Source organism: Nothobranchius furzeri, chromosome 19 (genome assembly GCF_043380555.1).
Source record: "Nothobranchius furzeri strain GRZ-AD chromosome 19, NfurGRZ-RIMD1, whole genome shotgun sequence".
Taxonomy (NCBI): Eukaryota; Metazoa; Chordata; class Actinopteri; order Cyprinodontiformes; family Nothobranchiidae; genus Nothobranchius; species Nothobranchius furzeri.
In genome coordinates this window covers 907,838-917,112 of record NC_091759.1, presented here as the reverse complement: position 1 = coordinate 917,112, position 9,275 = coordinate 907,838, and the positions used below count along the sequence as shown (strand labels likewise).

Sequence of the window (9,275 nt, the reverse complement as noted above, 5' to 3'; positions counted from 1 at the left end):
TGAAACATATGTGGGCTTTCCTTTAATCTTTAGAATCCTTTGATGTTTATTTTTAAATCCCAAAGGTTGTTAACAGTCCTGCTAGCTTCTATTTGCCCATGTTTGACCTTCCCTCAATGCTGACTTTCACCTCATGAGGGATGAAGGAAGGTTTGGGCAAGGTCAAAGGTGGCTCTTCCTCTGACTTTTCTACTTTTCGACACTCAGGTGCGGACCATCTCCTCTTCCTGCCTCCCGCCGGTCTACTGGAGCAAGCCTGAGTGCTGCTGGTCACCTTATTTTTAGAAACAGAACCTCTTTCACCAAACATCAAATCTCCGTTTTCCACACTGGAGCTCTCTCCACTTCCATTCCCGCTTTTGCCGCTCCCTCGCAGGCCGATCCCGTTCTCCCGCTGCCTGGGGATTCCTCCACTGCAGCTCTGAGGGACGTCCGAGTCTCCTCCGGGGGGTTTGAGGTGCCCGGGACTCACGGATGGGACAGAAATGTGAGGCTCCAGAGGTTGAGTCTTCTTCAGCGATCCGTTCCTTAGGTTCTTCAGAGTGAGAGAAATGCAAACATCCCCCACAGAGAGCTTAGTACAGGGCAGCTCCAGAAACTGGGTGGTCCGGTCGGGGCAGCACGACGACCATCCTTGGCCAAACACAAAGAAGGGGTATTCAAGCAACACCTCCACACTCACCTGGAGGGAAGAGAAACGGAAAAGCACAAAAAATTAACATTTTTTATGCTTGGAACACTAACTGATCTAAATATATAGAAATAGAACATTTTTAAAGGGAAACTTTTGAGTTTTGGCTTGCTTTTAGCATCCCCTAGTGTCCGTTAGAATTTACAGTCGTAAAAACTAAACTGAAACTCTCCCCCTTGCTGTGTACTTGTAATTTTAACACCTTCATCTAACTGCTAAAATGTCTCCTCGGCGATCATTAGTTTCTACAGGAGTGATTCATCACTAAATCATACAAATCAGTTGTGTTCACTATCTAAAACATGCAGGAATCACGTCTCTGAGCTCTGACGATTCAAGAAAACTCCCGATGTTCACTCTTGTTCGACTCCTATTGTGGTTGGACACATGTGGCAATAAACAATCACGGCTAGACCAGTTTTGGTCCAACAGTGTGTGGTGCATTGCAACATTGCAAAAACAACACATGAACATTTCCTGGCTAGACAGGACTCTTCCAAAAGCAACATGACTTCGGAGTGAACAAACATGGAAGATGAAAAGCTTAGAGTGCATTTCCATCACCTCACTCTCTGACTGGCTAGACATCATGTTCAACAATCAGTATGCTCATTTGAAAGCCCCGTTTTTTTTTACTTAAATGGTTCCACCTTGCTTCAGAGCAAACCAAACTGCTCTTAACACACCACACACGACAGGAAAATCTGATAAGATTATCTTTAGAGTCTTTACAGTGAATGGGTGCATCCTTAAGATCAAAATAAGATGACAATCGGGTAAAAAATCTGAGTAATCATACTGCCGTTAGGTCAAACAGATGTTTGAGTTGTGAAACACAATTTATTTTTCCTTTTCAGCTATAAACAGGAAAACTACAGTTCAGCTCACCAAAATAAGAGCATCGAGTGACTTCCTGTATACACACAGAAACCATCACTCTGAGGACACACTAGACTTTATATTATGTGTTCGATTCAACTGTTTTCCATCCTTGTATACGTTTATATGAATTACGACTGAAATGTGTACATACGCCAGCTGACTATGTCTCAAAAGCACAAAGTTATTTAGATTGGGGCGACGGTGGCACAGGAGTCAAGTGTTTGCCCCGTAATCGGAAGGTTGCAGGTTTGAGCCCCGCTCAATCTGTCGCTGTGTGCTTGGGCAAGACACTTAACCCCCCTCGCCTGCTGGTGGTGGTCAGAGGGACCGGTGATGCCAGTGGTCGACAGCCTCGCCTCTGTCAGTGCGGCCCAGGGCAGCTGTGGCTACATCGTAGCTCATCCCCACCAGGATGTGATTGTGTGTGAATGGGTGAATGACTGATTGTGTTGCAAAGCGCCTTGAGGAGTTCCAGGACTCTAGAAGGTACTATATCAAATACAAGCCATTTACTAGATGATCATAAGGACTAAAATATCTAGAGTTCCCGTGTAGATGCTAATTAACCTCAACAAGTGGCAGAATTGTGCTCTTTAGTGGTGATTAAAACTAATGAAGGGATAAATCATGAAATCAAAATTGACTGTATTATGGTGTGATCAATAAAGACACATATAAAGGACTTTTAAGATATTTAATGTATCCAACAAATTTAGCTTAATTCACACAAAGTGCTGCTATAAAAGCAGAGAAGAGCAGCTGTGGGAGTTGGTGTGCAGGAGAGTTGATGCCTGGAAATAGAACCATATAGAAAAATGCTGCTGGATGGTTTGCTTTTTGGAAAAAGACACTATATGTGAATTTGGTTGTTTAAAAAAAAAAGAAGTGTGGCACAAAAAGACCAAACTATATATATAGTTGGAATTTTGAATTTCTAAAGCTAAGAGAGGTTTTAGTCTCTGGTAAAAATATAAAAAACAATATCTGAGGCCTGAACAGGAGAATGAGGAAAAAAATAAACATGAAAACAGTAAAATGAAAGAAAATGTAAAATACCGAGAAGAAATCAAAAAGAGAAGATGAAGAATCTAGAGAAAGAGTTGTGGAGGAATGTCAAAAATTATACAAGTTTAACCTTTTTATTTTGCATGAAGAACATCTGACAATATCTCCCTCTTGGGTTACATAACGTTTAAAAGAAAGTAGGTTTTTTGAGTGTGATCCAAAGTGGCTCATGAGATACAAGCAAGGCTTTGAAAGATGGTCAGCTTTTGAGGGGCAGAATATCAAAGAGTAGCCGGGGGCGGGGGAGAGGATTGGAGATGTACAGCGTGGGCAGACAAGTCGATGCACAGACAGATGAAACAGATCAGCTGGATTTGAAGCACAACCTTAAGGACAGCAGCAAGTAGCATGTGCACACACGTGTGTGTGTGTGTGCACACAAGCGTATTTCAGAAAACTGAAGAGAACGTGATTCTCTTTTAAAAATCTTGTGGAAAGAACGTGTTTTCATGGTTTTAATATTTGATAAAGATGAACCCAACCATCAGAATATAAAGGAAAGGTAATTGTTCCGGCTTGAAGCAGAAGAAATGAAAGCTCTCACGAAGGTACGGTTCTGTTTTTGTTTAAAAGAACCTGCCAAGATTCCAGATCTCAACTCCTTGAACTGTCACGAAGCTCGTAATCAGAACATGTTTGGAACAAGACTGCCATCCTAGTACATTGAACCTAATTAGAGTGGGAACAGTCGAGTCCTGGGAGATTCACAATAATAAGTAGTTAATATGGGAGCAGCACAACGCTCGTCGGTCAGTGTTAAGTTTGAATAAACATCAAAACCTCCCTAAAAATCTAACGAAAAAGTTACAGATCCTGCTAAAACTTAAAAGTAGATTTTCCAGTAGTGGAATAAGACTACAGCTCAGTGTCCTAGTGGTAGAGTGTCCGCCCTGAAACTGGGAGGTCAGGGTTGGATTCCTGGTCGGATCATACCAAAGACTTAGAAAAAATGGGACCTAATGCCTCCCTGCTTGACACTCAGCATTAAGGGGTTGGATTGGGGGGTTAAACCACCAAATTGTTCCCGAGCGCGGCTGTGTCTGCAGCTCACCGCTCCCCCAGGGGATGGGTCAAATGTGCAGAACAAATTTCACACACACATCAGTGTGTATGACAACTAATGGGACTTTAAACTTTCTTTTTCATGACATTTATTTTTAACACCATGCTACATTAACAGACAAGAACATAAAATAAACCCAATACAAAAGGAATTCATCAGCTAGTTAGTTTATGCCAAGCGCTTTAATGGTAACTGTATATATATTTGTAAAATGAACATTGTCATTATTTGTAGTAATTGTAGTAATTATTCACCATTTTACTCAGACAGTATTTAATACATCATGCTTAGTGGGAAAACGTAACAAGGAGCTCTGCACCTGCTGAATATTAAAGAGGACATAATATGCAAAACTCACCTTTTGCATCAATCTGTGCTGCCACGTGGGTCTCTACTGCCTCCATAAACACTCAAAAGGTGTAAAAAAGTGATGTTATGTGCCTAAAACAAGCAGTTTCAAAAAGGCCCAACTTGTGATGTCACAAATGGGAAAATTAGCATAGAACCACCTCTCAAGCTAAAGCTGCTGATGTACGAGCAGTGACTCTACTCAGAGCCCCTCTTGCAAATCAGAGCTTCTCAGAAGCCTGAGCAGGAGATGGGTGGGTGTGGCCAGCTCCAGCTTGTGTTCTTAAAGTGACAGAGTTCTGAAACGGCTCATTCTGGACGGTACTGAAAATGTCAAGGATAAAGCTGCTTAGATTGCTTTATGTAAGAGGGATTTTGTGGAAAGAACTTAATGACAATGTTTTGTGTCAATCACAGAACTATTATACTACTTTTATAACTTAAGGGAAAAAGTCACCCTTTAAACTGGCAAATATCTAAGGGACTAAATGTAATCCTCAGGATGAAAACTTGATGCACCTAGCATTTAGCCTCTTGTTTTTACATTCAAAAGGACTCAACATTATTTTAAAAACTTTTAAATGAAAGTACTATAATTCATACACACAGTGCATTTGACTCTTATTGTGAAGGGATTGAAGGAAGTTGCATTTAAGTTTAAACACTGTTGGGAAAAGCAGACTGCATGTCAGACCAAAACATCTTGGATGATTGCTTTAAAAGTGCCAACACGTACATGAGCACAACAGAGAAAGAAACTTAAGAGATCGCCTTGATTGGTAAGAATAAAAACCCCAGATGTTCTCTCATCTGGGAAGATGTTGGGACAATCCGAGACCAATCATAGCCTTGGACGGAGAAATCACAAAATATGGTTTTAATGATTTTTTAAGTGGTAAAGCTTGTTGGTGAAATTTTAACCATGGTAACTAGTAACCATTTTAACCCAAGAGTATAAATGGTTCCAGAAGGTTTTTGTTGCTCACCTGTGAGCGATGCTCACCAACAGAGAACTGGACAACAGCAAAGTTGGGTGAGGTGAGGCTCCCTTCAATCCGCTCCACTGTGGAAGAATCGATCTTCAGGTCAGTGCTGATCTCTGCACTCTGGATGAAGTCCTCCGTCTTCAGGTCCTCCACACGTTTCAGCTCGCCATTAGCCAGCTGGATGATGGAGCCCTTGACAAAGTAAGGAGGGAGTGAGGGCGGCACCACTGTAGCAGAGGAGAGGGGAGGGACGGAGCCTGCAACCAGCCCAGGTGGAGCAGGAGCAATGGGGAGATGAAGCTGGGCTTGAACCATAGCACCTGCACCAGCCACCTGGAATGAGCCACTTTGGGTTTCAATAGCTTCTCCTTTCTGGGCAGCAATGTAGGTGTGCGGGAGTGTAGCAGGAAAAGGCGCGGCGTGGGTAGACGAAGTGATGTGGGAGGTTACCGGTTCCAGTGTGGGGACTCCGCCTCCGCTAACAGGGATGATGACCGGCTGGGTGCCTGGAATGAGTAAGTGTTGATGTAGGCTGGTGTGGTAGCTGCTCCCACTGCTGCCTGCAATGTAACCTATGATGGGCTGTGGGTAGATGCTCGTGGATGGGAGTCCCATTGATAGTGGCTCTGTAGTGTTGTGGGTGGTCTGGATTACAGTCTGAGGTGATAACGTGTTGACAGCTGCTTTCAGACCATCTGCACTTTGTGGAGGTGGGAACGTGAAGGAGCAGGTGGTGTTGGACGAGGACAGGGTGCGACTGACAGGCTTGCCCATAAGGATACCACCTTTCTCCAGGTGTGACGATACTGAAGCTGTCGGTTTCTCCGGGCTGGCTCTGGGCGGTGCTAACTGGTGATCTCCGTGGCTGTTGGGCATCAACATGACAGACGTTCTGAGCCCTAAGTGATCATGAGCAGAGTACTCCGATGGCAGGACAAGCTGGCGTGCCTCATAGGAAGACAAAGAGGACGAGGTCTCTCTCGATTTACTCCCCGACTTTGCGAGAATGGACTCAGGCGAGTGTCCGAACCGCCTGCCCCTGTCCAGCTCCCCGTTGAGGAGCTCTCGGTGTCTAGAGCCACCTTCCTCTTTCCTGCTGGACCCATCTGTGTACTTCACCACCATCTGGGATGCACCAGCGCCCAGAGAGTGCTGGGAGGGGGACGGATGGTGAGCTCCGCCCTGGTGATGAGGCGACGGCAAAGTCCGCTGTGACATAGACATCTGAATGTGATGAGGGACGGGGTCTGTCGACGGAGGGGGCATGGACGTGCGGCCCGCTGATGCTCGCTGATGATCGTGTTTAGAGACCTGGGTTGTCTCTGTGTGAGAAGGTCTCTGCTTGGCTGATGAGGACGAGAAAGGGGAAGGAGGGTGTGGGAGTAGCTGAGGGGAGATGTAGCCTGCATACGGAGTAGTGTAGGCAGATGCTATAAACTGCATGTTGGGAGGCAGCTGAGTGTAATGGACAGTTCCTGGGACTGTGGACTGTGATAGGGAAGGTGTGCACATGGTAGGGAGGGACGACACTAGCCTCAGCGAGGAAGCGTCCGATAAAGAGGGGGACTTATAGAGGGGGCCATCAGACTGGCTGGAGCTGTGATGTGGACTACTCTCATTCCCACCTGCCACACTCTGACAGGTCATGCTTTCTATACGCTGGCTGTCACTAATAGGCGGTATACTCGGTGAGCGACTTTCACAGGGTAATGTGCTCGACGTGCCCCTCTTTTTAGGAGGCAGACATTCATTAATGCGTTCCTGGTTTGACTTCATGCTGTCCTTTTACTCTACTTTCTCTATCTTTCTCTAAAACTCGTCCAATCACTATCTCTCTACTTCTAATCTCTGACTTTTTCCTTTACTTTCCAATCTCTTTCACTTTAAATCCTTCATTTGACATGAACTGTATTTGAACTTTCTGGATCGTCCGGGACAGCAGATTGCTTCTCTTGAAGATGGGAGAGCAAGGATCGAAGATGGGGATGTGGAGTTGATGTGGAGGAGCGGAGCCGTCGGATCGATCCTGTGACTCTTTAGCAGACGAGCGACGAGCCCAGAGTCGTAGGGGAGAGCGTTGTGAGGTCACACCTGCTGCTGCTGCAGAGGACGATGGGGGGCCGAGTTCGCTGTACTTCATGCGGAATCATTTCCCTCCGACGAAAAATCCACCCACGCACGGCACAAACCTGTTAAAGACAGAAACAAAACGCATTGAAAACGTGATGTTTGTGAAAACTCATTATTTCCATACATGGTGAGAAGCTTTAATGTGATTATACAACAATAAAACAGAAAAAAATTGCCACCTCTGGCTCCTCCACCAGAGACAACAGACGTGTACAGAACTGGATGCAGCAGGTTTATGATGAAGGTGCCAATCCTGATACTTCATCTGGCTGCTTCTAAGGTGAATCAGGCTTTGAATAAATTCCTATCCATGATGCAAAACAGAATGCTCATTCATCCAGGGTATCTGCAGGTTTAAGGGAGCCAAATTCAAGACTTTTTAAGACCTTTTTTAAGGCCACTTTGACCAAATTTAAGCAATTTTTTAAAATTAAAGTTAAGCTTTAATTTCCAGCTATTGCCTGGAACCGGTGCTAACCACGTCGCGAACGTGGGATTAGCCATCCAGTTACCATTAAACTTGCACTTCCCCATGGCGCAAGCTCCCACTAGCTTAACCAGCTAATGTGCTCATCTAAAAATAGCCCCCTTTCACAACCAACTGAATGCGTACGGTTCCGCTTATGCCAACCATCATACACACAAAAAAATGCTGAACACTCGAAATTCACAAAAATTTTATAGAAATAAAAGAATCTTGTTTATTGGGTCTTTGGTAATTTAAGACCTTTGGAAACTGTATTTAAGGATTATTTGTCATTTTTAAGGATTTTCAAGGCCTTAAATTTGGAAAAGCAAATTTAAGACTTTTTAAGGACCCGCGGATACCCTGTTCATCTTTCATTCATTCATTCCCACTGCGATAAGAGTGCACAACTCCACAGTTTAACTGGTACTGGCATTATCCCTTTGGGTAAATGGTAAATTGCCTGGGGCTTAGGGTTCTACAACCTCCCAAGATGCTTCACAATACAATCAGTCCTTCACCCATTCACACACACATTCACACGCCGGTGGGGATGAGCTACAATTTAGCTACAGCTGCCCTGGGGCGCACTGACAGAGGCGAGGCTGCCGAGCACAGGCGTCACAAGTCCCTCCAACCACCACCAGCTGGCAGGTTGGGTTAAGTGTCTTGCTCAAGGACACAACAGCAGCATTGTCTGGTGGGACACCGGGATCGAACCTACAACCTTCTGATTACTGGACAACCTGTTCTACCTCCTGAGCTACTGCTGTTCCCTTTCACACCAACATCAGCGCTATATTCAGTATGCGTGCAACACCCAGTGGCACATTCGTACGTCTTTGTCCTTCATGCAGTTTCTTCTTGGAAACTCCGTTCTCTAATTGTATTTATTTTTTTATTGCTGAAGGTTACAATAATAGCCGACTGCCTCTGTGTATTATCCCTATTCTCTGAGTGTATGCGCTGCCTTAACGAGCGAATTTCCCCACCGTGGGATCAATAAAGTCTATTCTATTCTACTCTATTCTACACAAGAAACCAAAGACTCACTTTACCGTCCTTGTCACCTTTCTGGTATTTTATGGTACTGTGTGAAACTCTTGAGTCAGTTCTTTGTATTGTCTTCCAGTCTTTTGAAACGGTTTACGATCCGTAGTTTTTCAGACTTTCTGAGAGTCATTCAGTTTTCTTTGCACGTTGGTTGCTTGATTCACTCAATGCAACAGACTATTTTTGAACTATTTATAGTTTTGTCATTTATGAAAGGATGGACCTGTGTACTGTTGGCATATAACATATTAAAACAAAAATCTATTTTTAATTTGATCTTTAGGCTCTTAGTCACCAGAAACAAGAAACTATTGGTTTTATTTTCTTTATCTGCTCTTATGAGAGAAACACAACATATTTCATTCTGACACACAAAATAGGATTTTCCCACCATTAAGAAGAATTTATAAAGAGTTGTGAGGTGAAAAAAGGACTCATCTTTCTGGTCCTGCTTTAGGCTTTTGCTGGATTTTATTAAAAAATTGTAGATAGGTTTTTTTGGGCATGATATTTTGTCCTCCACTTTTCAACTTTCTTAATTCATCTGGACACACTTGCACAATATACTATTCAGAAAATGAATAAAATAAG

The 9,275-nt window shown here is 43.9% G+C and overlaps 1 protein-coding gene across 1 annotated transcript; it reads right to left on the bottom strand.

The window, feature by feature from the left end:
• Positions 1–7,044, bottom strand: atxn1a (ataxin 1a). Its single transcript, XM_070547380.1, has 2 exons — positions 5,036–7,044; positions 1–682 (listed from the first exon to the last, which is right to left on the bottom strand). Exons 1-2 carry the CDS (start codon positions 6,809–6,811, stop codon positions 89–91), a joined length of 2,370 nt encoding a protein of 789 aa, XP_070403481.1. The 5' UTR covers positions 6,812–7,044; the 3' UTR covers positions 1–88.
• Between the last annotated feature and the right edge of the window lie 2,231 nt (positions 7,045–9,275).

What these genes read in the sequence shown, in the direction of transcription:
- atxn1a (XM_070547380.1), bottom strand. Translation starts at nt 6,811, where the DNA reads ATGAAGTCAAACCAGGAACGCATTAATGAATGTCTGCCTCCTAAAAAG. An exon ending in TTGGTGAGCATCGCTCACAG is followed by an intron (nt 683 to 5,035) that starts GTGAGCAACAAA and finishes TCTTCCCTCCAG; the next exon opens with GTGAGTGTGGAGGTGTTGCT.